The 18602-nt window shown below is 42.2% G+C and overlaps 1 protein-coding gene across 6 annotated transcripts in view; it reads right to left on the bottom strand.

Annotated features, from left to right (window-relative positions):
* Positions 1-1301: 1301 nt before the first annotated feature.
* SEPTIN11 (septin 11) overlaps positions 1302-18602 on the bottom strand; it is a 94896-nt gene continuing 77595 nt past the window's right edge. For 3 of the 6 annotated variants that reach the window (XM_028491946.2, XM_055086040.1, XM_028491949.2), the window contains exons 8-11: positions 13190-13322; positions 10363-10550; positions 4565-4632; positions 1302-2395 (exon numbers count right to left, since the gene is read on the bottom strand). In XM_028491946.2, coding sequence (XP_028347747.1) covers positions 4608-4632; positions 10363-10550; positions 13190-13322 — 346 coding nt within the window. In that variant the 3' untranslated portion in view covers positions 1302-2395; positions 4565-4607. Of the gene's footprint in view, positions 2396-2434; positions 6957-10362; positions 10551-13189; positions 13323-18602 lie in introns of those variants that run through there. The other 3 variants (XM_024115350.3, XM_024115352.3, XM_024115351.3) reach the window with 3 other exon arrangements.

Genomic DNA, 18602 nt, shown 5'->3' with positions numbered 1-18602 from the left:
ACCTACCAGTTTTATCAACACTTGAGAAAAGGAACCACCTTAAGTAAAATGCCAAATCAATGGAGGATAGCTGTGTACTTGGCCAGTGGTGTCTGTTATCCACTTTCCCTAGATAACTGAACAGAGGCCAACCTGCGTGTAATAGCCAGTTCCCTCGCCCCTCCCATTAAGATGATTACCATTACATTTCCTCCAACCTGAAGACTAAAAAGGGAATAGCAGAAATAGATTACACATTTCTCTACTTAAACAAAAAAATACTGCCTAATTTTCTTTTTAAATATTGCCCAAAAAATGTCTACAATCTGATGCAGAATTTACTTTTAAAATATGAGTGATAGGGTAAAGTTGATATTAAAATATTAAAAAGAGTTTAAAAATAAATCCAATTGTTGTACTTAGTAATCACAGTGGTTTCTTCACACAATAGGATGTTTGTGTTTAACTTACAAAACTGACAGTATGTCATGCTGTAGCATCAGTTAACGAGTTGATACCCACCATCCACCCGCAAACCAGCGCTCACATCGTTAGCAACTTTCTATCCTTACAGATTACACTGTAGTATGGAGGGGATGGTTCTTGACTCTGTTTTAATCATTTAATGGCTCAGATGAATCTGATTTTATTGCATTTAATAATAGTGTCTTTCTAAGTAAAGAAGGCCCCTTGCCAGCAAGCGCCTCCAATTGGTCTAAGTAACCTCTTCCAAGAATCAAATGATTCAGGAAGCAAGGACTGTTGCTTCATCATTTCACCTTTCAACAGAAGCATATGTTACCATTCTTAAATACAAGGGAACACTCCTAAGATCTTCACCAAATGCAATTCACGCCACCAATATCCACCTACTATGGGGCTAAAAAATGATGGAAATAAGACTATTGACAAGTAATGAAATGAAAAGTTAACTTAAAATGCGTGCTCGTGCCTTAAAATAGAAATGAATTTGAAAATTGTACCTTGACTACAAAAGCTGCACCTAAGAGGTGGCTGCTAATAAAATAGCCTGTCACAAACGAGTCAGCATTAGAACTCACAGACTCAACTGGCAGAAGTGTGTGCGTTTGCGTGGGGGTGTATTTTAAGTGATTTCCAGCAGATTTTTTTTGTTTTTTTTGCAGACACAGTGGAGTAAGCCACCTGATCAGAACCAACGTTAAGTTAATGTTGCTGTTGTCTGGGACAAGATATGTACTTGTCGGGGGTTTGTTTCCATGGTCCAGGACACAAAAACTCTGGACACAAGGTAAAGAAGAGCTTCGCAATAAATAAAAAGGCAGGGATGGGCCAGAAAGTTATTTTAAGGTACCTTTAAATATAAACTGAGTCCTAGAGGCAGAAAAGTCATCCGCCTAACACTGGCACATGTTAAACATGAGTAAGACTTGTAGGTCAAAATCCCAGTGACAGCACAGGGATTTTGTTGTTGTTGTTGTTGTATCTGAGATGAGGAGAGCATCTTAAACAGAATTCTGTGACTTAAAACTTCATTTAAATTTTCCCTGGAGCTTAAAATTGGCATAATTTTGATACCAAAACTAAGTTTGAATAACCAATACATAAAACAGAACTGGCTAAGTAGGAAAAAAAATTTTTTTTCCAAAACAGAATCCCAAACCCCAAAAACTTATATAAAGGGGTGCAGGTAACAGAAAAAGAGTCAAATAAAACAACAATGGTTCCTGAATTTAAAGGAAGGATGCCCACTTCTCTCTCTCAAGAGGCAGACGGTCAGCTGAAAAATAAAAACATTGTATCAATAGAACACTCCAAATTAAAAAAATGCAGCCATCTTTGTTCATGCAATATCAAATGTTTAGAAAAAAAATCCCAAACTTCAAAACAACCCATAAAGCTAACAAAAGGAAGGAAAATTGTTGCCCCAATCTTATGACCTGATTGACGGTTGAGGGTCCTGATAGGGCTGTTCATAATGTCACTCATGGGACAGAGGTCTGGAGTTTACATGAGATCAAGTCTGTGGACCCTCAGATTAGGGTCCATGCTGTCTTCAGTCCGTGAGTTCTTGGGTCAGCAGCTTCAAGAACATGACAGCTAAGCAAGAGGATCCCAACACAGGGCTACCTTGGGTTTTGGCCCAAGTTCTCTGTTTCACTCAATTTCCTTTTAAGTAGTAGTATTAGGTATTACTGTTTTTGGTGGTGATGAGTCACTTAAGTAACCACTATGGGCAGTGGTTTGTAAACAGACATTGACAAATACAAACAGCAGTGCAATATTTGACCCAGACTTTAAAAGAATAGGAGGCGATGGTGGAAATGAGGTAACTCTTCCCCAACACGGGTGAACAGACAGCTCCTGCTCTTCTAATGCTCTATGTCCATTAGGAGAGAGTAGGGCTTGTCAACAGGATGGTTACATAAAGAAGAAGCTACAGAAGAGAAAAAAGAAAGGTTCAGATTCAAATTTGATTCTTAAAAGGCTTAAAAAAAAAAAAAAGGAGCTTCTCTACAACAAACTGTGAAAGAACAGCAGTGTGTCAGTAAAGGGATGACTTCCTCAAGCCCAGCTGGGGGGTGAGCAGCCGCGCCAGCACCGGAGGCCAGGGAAGAAGAGGACGCCTCGGCTGGGGCAGTGGGGCGCTAGTCAGGGTGGAAGGGGACAGGAGTCAGGGGGAGAGGGTGGCAGAGACAGTAATACGACGTACAGGACATCACGTGGCAAGCATCTTGGAGGAGCTGGTGCTGCCCAGATGGTAGCAATTGAAGTCCAGACAAGGTAGGAAAACACGAGACTCTTTCATCCCTATTTCTTTTATCCAGTATTATAAGCATGTGTACATATGCATATCAAACAGTGACTAAAAAGAACTCACAAAAGGGCACACAATGTTTGGGTAAAAATATATTTTCCCCCACTTTATGTCTTGGCACTAGTGATATATGCATAGATTACCTGTCCGCCACTCTCCTACCTTAACAGACACCAAATTACCAAGCAAGTTTGCTAAGTGATTACTTTCATACTTGAAAAAATGATATGCTTCACATTAATACAATTATTTTAGTTTTTTAAAAAAGACAAGTGTCTAACATGCAGTTTACATATATGACAATTCTGCATTAACACTGAAAGTAGATTACACAACAGTTTTAAAAACACATTGGTTATTTTCAAACAGCAAAATGACAATGATCTACAACTACAGTTTAAGGCATATCAGCATATTTTAAAATTAAGAAATAGACAAAGTTCTAATGCTGTTCACAGCTTAATCTTCAACTTATTTTAAAAATTCCCTTCATACCTACATACAATCTAGACTTTGTACGTCATCATTTCCCCTAAAGAGTCATCACATATGTATCCTGTCAATGGAACCGAGACTTCTGGAAGCTGAGACTTGACAACTTCAGACACTTGCAAATGGGAAAGCAAAGGGATCTGAATGGATAGTTTTGGTAGGACCACACAGAGACAGTATGACATGGGTTGGTAACAGCTGAAAAACCCGACTCAACAGTTTGTATATGAAACACTTATGGATATGTCAAGAAAGTGAGGAAACCAAGTCTTTGAGGTGCACAAGATATGAAGTGTTATTGCTGGTGAGATCACAAAGCAGAGAAGGAAGGTGAGTAACCTGTGCCCAGCATTTTGTTAAATGTTCCTCTGGTTGAGGTGCCCTTTCTGGACAAAACCTTGACCAATTAATAAAGAGCCTAAGTTGGGAAAACATAGTCTCTAAACTGCCAGTAAATTCTCCTAAGTGCTTTTCCATCACATCCTACCGCACTTACAACTGTTATGGGTATCTGAGGTCCAGAAGAAGCAAAAAGATGGTCATTACGGTTGAACAAAAGATGTGGGGAGGCCAGCAAGAGCTGGCCAAAAAAAAATAAAAAAGGTGATCCCTGCCAGTAGTTAGAACAAGGAAAAGACCATTAAACCAAGATCACCAAAAATTAAGCAATCATAAAGGGAGACTAGCATAAAAAAAATTTTTTCCTCTTGCTTTTTCTCTAGTGAAAGGTAGTAGTTTCTCATTCTAACTTTACGTACACAGTCAGAACCAAGGACCCTCTGGGAATTCCCTGGCAGTCCAGTGGTTAGGACTTCGCGCTCTCACTACCGAGGGCACAGGTTCAATCCCTGGTCGGGGAACTAATATCCCACAAGCCACGTGGTGCAGTCAGAAAACAAAAAACACCAAACCAAAACAAAAAACCTAGAAAAAAAAAATGAAACGCTAAAAAACAAACAAACAAAAAAAAACCAAAAAAACCAAGGACCCTCTGTAATATCCAATGAACCCACAATGCTGTGTAGAACACAGACTGGGGTTAGTAATTTCTGACTTGCACACTGATATCAAGGAAAAGTCAAATCTCTGTGTTTCTTGTAAAAAAGATATAAATGTGAGCCATTTTAAATATATTTAGGTTTTTTGTTTGTTTTTTTAAAAAAAAACAAAGACTACTCAAACCAATACCTCCCTACCCCCCTCCAGGGAAAAAAAAAAAAAATCCACCTATCCCATTTGTTTCTCTAATTGTAAAAAGTCAAAAAGGTCTCAAAGTTTTTTTACTGCCGTACTTACATGCAAAGGCGAAAGTACATCCAATTAGATTTGAGGGTATCATTTATTCCGTGCAGAGCCAAGGACTACTGTGAAAAAAGGCACAGATACAGAAAGAAGAGAGGGCAGCAATAACAAACCAAACAGGGCCAGGGAGCAGGGGCAGAAAAAAGTTCAGAAGCAACGCATTTTTTTAAAAAAGCTTTTATATGTTTTCTTTGACTTTTTATTCCCTGAGTTTCCATATGATTTATTTTTCTGTGAAAAATTTAATGGGAAAAATAATATCAATCCAATCAATCAACAATCTTGGAATCAAAAAGTCAGCTGGATGCCTTTCGTGGCTAGGCTCACTTTAAAAAGGCTTTAGTGATGCATGTAAAATGAAAATCTTAAAGTGATGCATTTTTAGAATTTAGAAGTGTATTTCCTGTTACAAGGCACGAAAATGCTCACACAAGCAATGGCTGGAACAAGCATACAACACGTATTCAAGCTTCGGTCTGGTGCACAGCATCTGAGCAAACTCGGCCCATGGTTAGAATCAGCATGCTGCCTAACAGCCAGCTTCAGACTAGAATCATTAAAAAAGCAAAAGCAAAAACAAAAACATTGGTCCAGTAGCTCCTAAGCCTGTCTTTATATCACTATTGCTGCTTCTGGTTTGCAGTTTGTATCCCAGCTTAGTTTCGGCTTCCATGAAACTGATTTCTTACTTTGCCTAATTCAGCCTAAATCAGTTCATGGACGACCATTCCTTCTGTCCCATAATAGTGTGGTTGAGGATAAAGAGAAGGGAAAAAAGTCTTCATTGGAATCAACTAGAGACTTATTAATTTAAAAAAAAAAGTGTGTGTATTCTATCCTATTTGATTAATGTATGACTAGTGAAGGCCAAAAGGAAAATGCAGAGGTGAAGTACCAGGTTCATGAGAAATGTTATTCTTTCAAGTAAGAAACAGGAGACTACAGAGTTAGAGAGAAAGCTGCGAGTATCTTGTTATTAGAGGGGGAAAAAAATCAAGGAAATGAAAGGATAAGCCTCAAAAAGGAAAAGTACAGAAAAGAAATTAGATATGCCCTTTTCCATACAAATTTGGCATGTAGTCTATGTCCTGCCATATGGTTAAGTCCTAACCCTTGTTGATGGGGCACTGGGCCTTAAACGCAAAGAGCAGGTAGAGCTAGTCTTCGTGAAGGAAAAGGCGAGGAAATTCCTTCAAGACAACTGGATTTGAAAGACCAGCTGTTCTATTCCTTCATGCCTTTATTGCAAATATCAAAAAGAGACTACGCAAGGAAACTGGATGTGAAGCTGAATTTCTGCTTTCTTGACTTGTGGGTTTATATTATGTTCCTTCCCGTTCCTACCTTAAGTTGACAAGGCCCCCTCAAACTTGTGCTGCAGATGATACAGTTTGTAACAGATTTTCTATTTTAAATATTTCTGGAAATTTTCTCCTCATAATTATTGAAAACTGTTATTAGAAGCACTCGATATCCTGGAATCAGTCATTAGGCCCTCCTCTCTCAGCCTACTGAGAGCAGATTTAGGTGTGTTTATGAAAAGACTGGATCTTGTAAGTAGTAAGCAGGTTGTGGAAAGCCCATCATCCTTAGTAGAAGATTCTTCTACTAAACAAGGTTGTATGATCCAGCCTTGGAGAGGGCTATCTGTGAGAGGGCCAAGGTTGCCCTGATACACGGGAACGGACTCATCATTTTCTTATTACCACCTCACTTGGCCAGGATTTGAGACACAGGGGTTCAGACACATTTTTAAAGCCATAAGAGGAGACTGTCAGTCTGAACAGACCCACAACCCAGGCCAAATAATGTTATTATAGTAATAAAAAAATCCACACGAGGGTAAAAGTCAGGTAAAGCTTACCCACCGTTCTGCCTACATACAAAGCTACCTTGGTTCGGGGCAGGTGTGGAGAAGAGACAGAGGGAGTTCAGGGCCTTTTGCGTCATGGAGACGAATCATCAAGAAGAGCAAGTTGTCATGGCTATTCAGGTTTATAGTCAGCTGCCGAGGCGGTGAAAAGTTTTCCTGTCAGACGTACCTGTAGCAATTTAGCCTCCTTCCCTTGGTCCAAAGCAACATAAAAGTAACAGAACAGGCATGCTTCCTGCCGCCACTCTGAGCAGGCATAAAAAGCAAATCATTTGCTTTCCAGAAACAAAGTCCGGCTGCACATAGCTTTTGCTGTTATCCCCTTGTTCTATCATTTTCCACCACCGAACAACATTCAGCAAAATGAGTTAATAGTTATATGGTGTCTGGGAAAGGGAAAAAAATAAAAATAAAACAAAATAAAAGGACACAGATGGCAGAGATACAATATTACTGCAAAAGCAGGTGAATGCGGACCATCCTTGGCTTGCCAGGCTTTATGTGAAGCTTGCACTGCAAGTTAAAAAACAAAACAAAAAAGTTAGAAATAATAATAAATTAAAAGAAGGAAAATTAGGAGCGCCTGTACCAGCATTCGGTGATGGTGAATGCTCATGCAATGATTATGGAATTGACAGAAATTAAAACCAAAAATTTGAGTAAGCTATTCTACATGACAAGCAAAAGCAAAATTTTAATATTGAAGTAAAGAACACGTGGTTAGTTTCCATTTGCAGGTAATTCAGAATTCATGAGTGACTTCTTGAAACCACTACATGTTCTAGTGAAAGGATTTGCTGTTTGACTTTCATCTTCTCAAATAACACAAAACCATTATCTATTAGATTTGGGCATCACATCGGTACTGAATATACAATAAATGTCTTTCAACAATTAACTTGGGGATTGGAATATAGTGGATGGAGGACATGCTATTAATCTACTTGGGAGGGAAAAAAGAAAGGACAATCATTATATGGTTACAGCTAAAGCAATGCCCGGAGCCTTCCCCATCCTAGGTACAAAGATTCACATGTCTAATTTGAGGCAAGTCCAAAACATGCAACTTCATTCCTTAGGAAGAATCAAAATATTCTTTTAAAAAAGAAAAGATGAGTGGATGATTGTATAAACTATAGTTATCAGATGCCAGGTACCGTTTTAAAATGATAGATTTTTAAAACTTTCTTTTTGGAATGGATTCATCTTAACCAGCAAACTGCTGGCTGGCAACTGTGCAAAGTTTTCAGAAAAGATGAACACTGAACAACTACCGAACAACTTAACCTCGGGCATTCCCACCACTGAGGTGTAGCCGCAAACAACGGAAGTGACTTAGTGGCCAGAGATGGCAGGAGGTGGGGGTCCAGCTAATGGCAGTGCCAGGGTTAGTTCTACCTTGTCTGTAATCTTAGGAAATGTTATATGCTCTCATGCCACTAACAGGTCAAGGAGAAGTACAAAGCCTTACCTATGTTAAAGAGGGAGCGTGTCATTAGAATAGAAAAAACGGAATTTAAAACTATTAGAAAAACGAAGTGAAGCTCTGAGGTGGAAGCATGGCAGGTGAATCAATACGCATCTCTTTTTAAACTCTCTCCCTGGAGCAGCTCCTAAGCGAAGTGTGGTGACTCCAGCCTCTCCTCCAGCTACACGAGGAGGAAAGAGCCTCCCATTTATTTTCCAAGTACTGTTCTGGTTACCCTGATTACTGTCTGTCTGTGGTCCTCTCTAACCAAAACTCTCCACTGGCATTTTTTAACTTTGACACTTCAGGCCTCCAACTGGCAACTGCTTTCACTGTTCAAATGGAAAAGTGTGGAAAAGCTTAAGAACATAGAAGTTACCGAAAAGTACGCGCCCTTGTCAGGCACAAAATCTGGTGACTACTGCTCACTAAATTAAGTCTAATTCCATTAATAATAAATGAGAATGTATAAATAAGGCTAAAATAGAATTCGCATACACTTCATGTAAACTTGAAATGCATTATACACTGCTAAGGCCCAAGGCTGGGAAGAAAATAACCTAAAATGTTCTATAGGACAAGAAAAACCTCCTTGCACGGAGAAGTCTGTTATTAGATACTTTTTTAAATGGAGGCACAATACTGGTCAGCTCTCGGAATTTTTATTGCTTAAAGGCACATCCAGTATACGTGAAATATCCTTGGAACATTGCTGGTCTTCTATAAACATTTTAAGTTCTAAAACATGTACCTTTATGCACTTTAGTGCTTCAGGGTAAGAAGAACTCGACTTTGGGTTTCCTAAACCGTGAGTCAGCAGCTTTTTCCTGTTTCATTCATGCTTATAGCTGTGCACACACACACACACACACACACACACACACACACACACACACCACCAAGGAATAATGCCAAATGGCTTTCGTTTTGTCTTCCCTGGAAGAGTCACTAATCTCTGAATCTGCATGGGGAACGTCACCATTAGTGACTGATGCTCTCCCAACATGTGTAGCTACAAAGTGCTTTCTTGAACTGGATTATAATCTAGGCAGTTGTTACTCTCAGAATTAATCCAGCATAACTAAATTTTCGGCCCCTGGAGTCCTTTGACCACGTGAGTCTGTACCAACCCCATTCAAATCACAGCTCACCTACACCAACTACTTTCTATTGCTTAGAAAATCTGCTTGCTCCCCTGCTCTCTTCATACATTTCCTGCTGGCTCAGAGCTTGGAAAGTCAAGGTTTGCAAAGTAGAATTTCAAACTTTCTCTGTACGTCACTGTAGCAGTGCATTTTGGTTTCTACCACAGGAAACGTAACAAGGTTCCTCAGCCACAAGTCTGCACGTTCACTCAGATTAAGTGAACACCACTGTCGAGCTCACTCCCCCGGGACAGGACTTGATTACTGTGCAGGCTCAATCCTATCTGCCATATACGTCTCAGAATGTAATTCTCTGCCTACTCCAGTACCAACATTTTTATTGTTTACTTGTCAGCCTTTGCCCTAGAACCTTAGCATCTAAGGATGAAGAGCAGGAATCCTCAAACACGCCCTCAGAGGACCACACCTTAAACAGACAAAGCAGGGTGGCATCCATGGGCTCACCACCCAGCTACCACTAAGGTTTTCTTCAAAGGTATCTTATTGACCACTGTGCTTATTGTCAAACCAATAGTAATTGTCATAAAATGGCACCCTCTAGTCTTTCACGTGATTTGATGTAAAGCTTCAAATCACAGCAGAATTTCAAGGAAGGCCCAAATCTCCCACTGGATTCAGGCCGCTGCTATTGGAGTATCATAGAAGTGACAACTCAAAAGCAGAATCTGACCCTTTGGCACATTAACTCAAGGCCATATTTAAAAAAAAAATTTGTGCGGGTACAGGTGTGTCTTGAGAATTGGTGGAGGTGTCTTAACGGGCATTTTGATCCCATTTTCACAATAAAACAATTCATCATCTTGTGGAATTTAGAGGGAAAACTAGCGGCCACTAGTAGTTCTTCCAAATCTTTCATTTTGGGAACAAGACTTTCAGTGACTGGCTTCTTAAGCCTTACGACAGAGAATAAAAAAATAATTCTAAGAATCATAATTTTAGGATGCTCTTTATCAAGAGCCGTGAGGATTGTCTCCAGAGAGTAGTGAAGAGAAATGCACTGTCTTCTCAAGAGTCCTAGTGTTGGTGCAGAAGATACTACTGGAGATGACAGGTTACTCCAGTCCTGATTGCTTGATCGTGTGGTCAAGTTTTATAAATTAGTGTCTGTGTACCCTTTAGAAATACTTTAAAAACCTTTGTCGTCTCCCCTGCACTGTAGAGAAAATTCTTCCTTTTATCTTTCTGGTAAGAGACCAGTTTCCAGTCTGTAAATGGGAAAAGTAGAGACATGCAAGAGGAATAAACTGTTAGAGGGCCCCGCTGCATGGGGGTGACACCCGCTTACTTTTTCTTATCCTTGTCTTTCTTGGTTTGCTGGGCGCCAGACTGCTGGGCCTGGGACTGTAGCAACTGAGCTGCCGCCTTCTTCTTCTGGAAATTGTTCACCTCCTCCTCCAGTTCCTTCTTCTTGTCTTCCACTTTCTTCTTCTCTTCTTGGTGTGTCCGCTTTAGGAGGTCGAACTTCTCGTGGAGCTGGAGAGAAGAGGAGGAAGACAAGCTTGGTGGAGGAAGGCTACCTGGATCCGTTCAGAAGCAGAACGTGTGTGTGCCGCTGCCCGTGCTTTAGTTACACGAGTGAGGTACCGTCTGGTGCTGAGCCAGGCCGAGGTGGTGAAAAGCATCCCTTGGAGCCCTACACACTGTTGAAACTTGGATCCCTTAGCACTGAGGGGAACCTCTGTGCACTTTTTCTGATAATAAAATTCGTGTTCATTGTAAAAAGCATAAAGAAGAAAATAAAAATTATCCATGCTCCTAATAAGAAACTCACCCTAGTGGTAAGAAAAGTTCTTTACTTCTGGTCCTTTTTTGAAAAGTATAATCTATATTTACTTAGAGACTTACACAGTGACTACAGATATATGTATCCATACTATTCAAATAAGAAGAGTAAGTGGAGAAATTTCTGGCCCTTGACAAACTGAATTTAGAAAATTATCATAATGTAGAAACAAAAACTGGAAGGGGGCTTCCCTGGCAGCGCAGTGGTTAAGAATCCACCTGCCAAATGCAGGGGACACGGGTTTGAGCCCTGGTCCGGAAAGATCCCACATGCCGCGGAGCAACTAAGCCCATGCACCGCAACTACTGGGCCTGTGCTCTAGAGCCTGTGGGTCACAACTACTGAGCCCGCACGCCTAGAGCCCGTGAGCCACAACTACTGAGCCTGCACTCTAGAGCCGGTGCTCCGCAACAAGAGAAGCCACCGCAAGGAGAAGCCCACACACCGCAACGAAGAGTATCCCCCGCTCGCCACAACTAGAGAAAGCCCGCACACAGCAACGAAGACCCAACGCAGCCAAAAATAAATAAATAAATTTATATTAAAAAAAAAAAACTGGGAGGGAGGGAGGGAGGGAGGGAAAAATCCTTACTATTTAGATAATTCTAGAATTTTTACCTAGCATTCAACTTGATACTTAAAGCCACCAGGAAATAAGGCTCAACTTTCTTTTCTCTGCAGCAAAACTAGGGTGAATACTTAGCTATTTAAATAACCTCTAAGTTTCTTATTATCTACCATCAAAGGCAAACCTATTTCTTGCTCTCTCTCATTGGGGTGACTGTTAACAGCAGAAATCCATGGGGCCTGATTCCAAATGATATTTGCTCAGATAAACTCTTATAAATTTTAATGTGCCTCAGTTTATCTTTTTTTTTTTTAATTTTTGGCCACGCTGCACAGCATGTGGGATCTTAGTTCCCTGATCAGGGATCGAACCCGTGCCCCCTTGCAGTGGAAGCGCGGATTCTTAACCACTGGACCACCAGGGAAGTCCCTCAGTTTATCTTTTAACAGGGTAAAATGAGTAATATTCATTGAGCTATATCAGTTAGTTAAAGAATTAATTGGGTCATTTTAAAATCGGAAGAGAATTGACTTTTTAATTCTGAACTCTGCTAAAACTGTATCTTATTATAATGAAAATATTACTTAAAATGAGATCAAATTACTACTCATCATAATGTGAAATAATCTGTACATCTGAAAATATGCGTTGTTATTTCATTTTATAATATTCTATGCACACGTTTAGCCGTGTATTTAGGGTATTACATATAAGAAACAAATATAAGTAAAAAGGATGCATTTACATTTAATCAAGTGACCTTAAAAGTTTCCACACTTCATTAATCTAATGGCAACTAAATTAAGTTCTTCGTTTAATTTAAATAATGGGTACATTATAATGAAATATACTTTCATCTGTGCAGTTTTAGGCAGATTTTGTGTGCTTAAAATATTTTAAAGTGATAGTTTAATTGTGTGTCTGTGTGCTTAATTATTAGAAACAACTTTGTTCCATATCAAAAGTGATACACCAAAAACTATACTCTGTGTTTCAAGAAACTTCTCAAAATAAAACTCAAATAATCAATAAACACTTCTTGGGCTTCTCTGGTGGCACAATGGTTGAGAGTCCGCCTGCCGATGCAGGGAACATGGGTTCGTGCCCCGGTCCGGGAAGATCCCACATGCCGCGGAGCGGCTGGGCCCGTGAGCCATGGCGGGAGAGGCCACAACAGTGAGAGGCCCGTGTACTGAAAACAAAAAAAACCACTTCTTTAGAAATAAAAAAGAAGTCCATGGGAACCTCTAGGATGCAGCTACCCTGGGCTGGGCGTGGGGAACTAGAGTCAGTGGGACACTGGAGCCAGGGGTGTGCGTCCCAGAGGGAAGCCAGAGCACAGACATGGCAGACAGAGCCCGTCCTCCATCAGACAGGGGCGAAGGGCCCTCCACTGTTTAGCTTACTGAGTTGACTGGTAGACTGAGACAATAATGGTCCCAGAATTGCAAATCTTATGTTTTCGTCACTTGTAAATTGATGAAATACGGAGTTACAAGGAATGTGGGATGAGGTCTGGAAACCTAAGTTCTAGCTTTAGTCTTGGCTTTGCTACTAACTAGCTATGTGACTGCATAAATAACTTAAGCTTTATGACACTCCATGTTACCATCTGTGAAATGGGGATAAGACTGGCTGCCCTACTCTTCGTACCAGGTTAGTAGGCCCCTCGTGTGATAGAATATGTGTAGCAAGTGCTTAGAGCAGCACGAAGGCCTGTCTCGTCTGTGTCTCCCCCGGACGCAAGGACAGATGGCTTACCTCTTTCTCTGCCTCTTTAAGTTCAGCTTCTTTCTCCTTCACTCTCATGACAAACATCTGTCTCATTTCTTCTTCTTTCTTCTGAAGTTCTCCCAGAAATTCATTCCTTTTTGCTTCGTATGTCTCCTGAAGACTATTCAAAAGCCACAAACCAAGGAGAGCGTCATGAAGTTGCACGATAAGAAATTTCAGTCTAGACAATTCCTACCCAGCCACTTCCTCAAAATAAATAAGGCTGCCAACTCACCAGGTTCAAGGGCACACAAAATGGCACCATCTTCTTTTTAGTTATGTGGCGATCAGAAAGACAAGCACATCAGGAACCAGAGATGAGGCAATAAGTACAGTGTAGCTCTAATGGGATGTCTCTTACTGGCCAAGCTGTATGCTACATACAGTCACACAGGGGAAGCCTGGGCTGGCCAGTATCTCCCAGTTCAGTACCACGTAGATACTGAAGACGTGATTTAGAATTTTAGAAGATGGAGGGGATACAGGGAGAGAAATGCATCGGCACTGGAGCCAGACAGATCCACCAGGGTTGGTTGTGGGTTCACAGCAATTTACTGACTGAACTTGGGAAGGGCACGGCCTCTCAGCCTCAATGTTCTCTGAATACAATGCCTTCTGGGGCCCATGATTTCGGGAGGTAAGTGTGGGCAGAGTCAGTAAAGCATCTGAGATAACATCGGTGCTTAATAAATGTTACCCCCGCACTCCTCTTCCTCCAGCCCCCGATTTAGAAAACAGACTCGGTGAACCATCTAAAGAGACAATAGTGTATCTAAATATATTACAGAAAATTGCTGCTCTTCAAGTGGTATTACCAATTGTAAATAGAGCAGGGAGGAGTTTGATTTTTATTTTAAACCTTATCCTCCCCCTGACTGTCTACAGAACTTGGGGCCCAATATTTTAAAGCAAAGGCCATCACTCAGTTTTACCTCCAAGTCAGAACAGATATATTTACAGAAAAATCACCTTTGGTAACACAACTTAGGAAAAAAAACAGACACCCACACTCACACTTACACAAACAGAGATACATTTGCCGGTAATTGCTATCTCTCTCTCCCTCCCTTGCAGTTTCCGTAGAACAAGGGTTGTTACAGTTACACAAGTCTGCAGCAGGATTATCCACTTTTACCCAGGGACCAAATTCATCCAAAGTGCCGATTCCAAAATGAAGAGCGCCTGTGGATGAGCCCAGGCTCCATGCAGAGCCACCCAGCATTCACACTTGTCCATGTAGAAGGAGAAGAACAATCAGGTGGTGGAGGGGCGTGTGCATGTGAATATACGTTTATAAAGAGCAGCATACTTACAAAATGCATTAATTAGGATTGTTTGTACTTCTATAATCAATGCTCTTATTGGTTGCTGAACAATCAGTTCCCCTGCCCTCAAGAGTGTCAACACTGCCTGGGTAATGGACAATCATGAGTTTGGAGTTTCTGGAGGTATATTTGGCTTTCACATTATCTTAGGAGACAAAAGCAAGTTTGGCCGACATTAGTGTTGGCTAATATTAATAGCAAAATTTGGACTTGAAATTTAAGCTATATAGCCACAGAGATAGAGAAATGCATGGATAATGAAACTATAAAATAACTCATGAGTTTGATTTTGCTTGTTAGCTTCTAATAAACTCTATCACTATCATTTGTGTCAGAATGGGCAAAGGCAGAGGATGACTTGTCCCTGCTATGAAATTTTGGGGGAACCCAGTTTTTGTTGATTTTAAGATAATGGATCCATCTTCCTCTTTTTTCCTAACAAGCAGTGGAACACCTAGTATAGAAACACTACCAAGAAACATGACCCAAAGTGTGTTCCAGAGATCGCTAGTTTCAAGAAATCTTCAAAAATGGGGTTCCCAAGTCAAAAGAACAAAAGGAAAATGCAATGTGTGACCTCCCTTTAGGACAGCCACAGCGCACGGTGGCTCCCAAGCCCTGCAGCATGTCAGGGTCGCCTGGGCATGTTTTACTGGACTTTTCTGAGCACAGTTTCCTAACTCCACTCCTGGAGATGCTGACTCAGGATGTCAGGCGAAGGCAAAAGTAATCTGTATTTTTAAAATGCTTCCAGGTGACTTGATGTAACTAGTCTGCCAACCACTGCTTGTCTTAAGTGCTCTGAAAAGTCCCTCAATTAAAAAAAAAAAAAAAAAAAAAAAAAAACCTGTTTAAGTTGATTCACTTAGAGCCAACTTTGTTTAATTGTGGAAACTTTTGTTAAGTGACCCACAGAGAGAAGGTCCTTTAGGTAATACTACTGGAATTCTGAAACCTCTCAGCATGACTCGACCTGATCCAGTCCCAACCACAACCTAGCTTAGGCTCCAGTTTTTGGACATCCATTTTCAAACTATGGGTCATGACCCAATCAAGGGTTTTAACCAGTATGTTAAAAGAAAATGTTTAGGGCTTCCCTGGTGGCGCAGTGGTCGAGAGTTCGCCTGCCGATGCAGGGGACACGGGTTCGTGCCCCAGTCCGGGAAGATCCCACATGGCGTGGAGCGGCTGGGCCCGTGAGCCATGGCCGCTGAGCCTGCGCGTCCGGAGCCTGTGCTCCGCAACGGGAGAGGCCACAACAGTGCGAGGCCCGCGTACCGCAAAAAAAAAAAAAAAAAAAAAAAAAAAAAATTTAGAGAACAGGATAGAAGAAACCAGAATGCAGTGCAAACTCTAAGAGCAGGTATCACTTCATGATATGTGTATATTGGATCACGATGTAGAACACATTTGATAGAGAAGGTTGCAGCCCAAAGTTGGAAAGTGCATGTTCTAGAGAAAGGTTAAGGAGTGATGTTGCCACCGGCCAGATGGCCTCAACACATGCTGCTTATTAGATGGCTGCATCTGGGGATAGGAAGGAACCAGCTTTGCAACTCTGACACTGGAAATCATAAGCAACGTATAAGAAAGAAATCATAAACCCCCCCACTCCAAGGAGTCACCTGCAGTAGGTTTCTTAGCAATGCAGTCACAGATCCTACTCCCTGGGCACCTGCAGAAATCCACATGTGAATGAGAGACACCAGACACCCTCCCCTATGCTTCCAGCCAGTGAAAACCAGTCCAGAAGGAACTGCATCTATAGTATCCTCTCAGATACCTAAAGTGATGATACCTTTTGCAATTTCTAGCTCTTCCAACTTAATTTTTAATTGCAGTTATTAACACCCTTTTCCAAGTGAGAAGTGAACAATTTTTTCATGAGGGTTTGGGCTGGTTTGAAACTGGGGCTTTTATCTTCTCATTCTCTTTTAACAGCTTTTGGGAGAGGCAGGCTTTGCTCATGGAGGTCAAGGGAAGGGAGAACGAGACCTGACACTCCAGTTCATCCTGCACTCCCATAATTCACGTAGCACAGTTCTCTCCCTGTTACGTCTCCTGGACCACCCAGTGGGGGGCAGGCCAGAGCACCACACGCCACCGGGGTTTACGGAGGAACTTACACGCGCAAATGTGTTATCCTTATAACAACGCGGTGAGGTAGCTATTATTATCACCTCCCATTTTATACATGGAGAAACTCGGACACAGAGGGGCTTAGTAACCTGTGCAGGTCACACAGTGAAGAAGTGACAGAGATGGGATTTTCAGCCGGGCTACCTAGCTCAGGTGGGAGCCCCACCTCCCAAGGCTGGAGAAGTGAGGCCTCCATGCTCCTAAAAATGAATGGTCTCATGGGCCTGAAAACTTTGTGATTTCTTGAGAGAGGGGCAGTAAAGGAGCACTTTTTGTGACCTGACAGGTAGAGTCAAGGAGAAGGTGGTGTTCTGAGGTGAGGATGCAGTGTTAGGACAGGGAGTGTTAGGAAGAGGGCGGTGGCATCTCAGGAGACAAGCAGCAGGGACAAGACCCATCCCCGCTCCTGTGTGACATCCCCGCCATCTTCCCCCAATGCCAGCCAGGAAGGGGCCAGGGTCTGGGGGACCTGGGCCCAGGGAAGGCATGGGTGCTCTGGCTGGGGTGAGGCATGAGCTCTGAGGCTGCAGGGCAGCAGGTGGGAAAGCTGCGCACAAGAAAAAGCAGGCTGACGCCTGGACGTATACACGTGTAGTGACAGAGAGAACGATTCTACCTCAAGACAAAAGAGACACAACTCTGAACGCAGGCGGGTTGAAGGAAAGCACCAGGGACAGATTCAGCTTTTGTGCCCGGGACGTACTTCCAAGGCTTAAATGCGGCCTGTTCCCGTGCTCGCCCAGCTTCTGGTTTGGTTTCACACGGTGTCATATATTCAGGGGAGCCCCCACTTACGGGCCTCGGCTGTAGAGGTCACCCTCTGCTTTATAAACACATGGTATAAACACAAGTGGCACCCAGAGGGCAAGTGGTGGACACAGGGTGCCCAGAGGGGAGGACGGATTTCACTGTACACCCGTGAAGGGATCCTCTACTTTGAGAATATAAAAGCCTTGAGTCCTTCACCGGTACTCCTCCAAGCTCACCCTAAATTCACAAGGAAAAAAAAGTCTTCTATGAGCATCCAGGCATGATGACTTTGAAGGTGTAATTCTGGGAAATCCCTGAAATTAACTGTGGCTTTGGCTTTTCCTTAACTGTGTCATCATTCACGCAGGTCCCCTCCTGCACCCTCAGTGTCAGGCTCACAGGAAGTGCTGGGGAGGCTGGAAACTCCTCCAAGGGAGAGGCTGGGCCCTTTGTAAAGCAGTGGTTTCCAAGGAGAGGAAAACCGAGTTTATTTCACCTTGCCATCTGCCAAGACATGTGATTCAAAGCCAACTTTCATGTTCCAAATGATCCTGTCTGCACCAAGAGGGCCACCTGAGGTTGACTGAGTGGGTTTCTAAGAGGAGAAACGACTTCCAGGGTTCCCAGGAACTGAGATGATAGAAGGTGTTTATTTTTAGAAGGTCTACTTTTCTCTGTTTCTTATTTTCTTATACAGGGAAAAGAGTAAAGGCCTTGGTTTTATATATATACATATATATATAATATATTTATATATAAAATATTTACATACACAAAATATATCTTATATAAAATATATTTCCCTCCTTTTCATCCTCCAAAAGGAACCCTCAGGCCAGTAGAAGAGGAACCAAATGGGGAGGGGGATACGTGTGAATAAAGCACGTTCTCTACAAGTCAGGCCTCAGCCAAGTCCACCACGGGTCCTGAAGCCCCTGGGGACAGGAACGCCAGAGCAGTGAGCTGGGTCCAGCTCTGCCAGGCCCTGCAGGACCTGCTGGACCCACGCAGCAACCCTCCTCCTGGCGGCAGCTACCCTGGCCTCGCAGGAGAAATTGTAACTCAAACGCAGAGACACAGGCAGCAGCAGGAAGTCCTCACCAGCCCTGGTTCCTGGGAACCAGGAACCCCAGTTGGTCGAGACGGTGGAAGGTTAGTGAAGGGGCCTGCATCACAGACTCCAAATT

This window comes from Physeter macrocephalus, chromosome 7 (assembly GCF_002837175.3).
Source record: "Physeter macrocephalus isolate SW-GA chromosome 7, ASM283717v5, whole genome shotgun sequence".
Classification (NCBI taxonomy): Eukaryota; Metazoa; Chordata; class Mammalia; order Artiodactyla; family Physeteridae; genus Physeter; species Physeter macrocephalus.
Note: the sequence above shows the minus strand (reverse complement) of the source record. Positions and strands in the feature narration are given on the sequence as shown.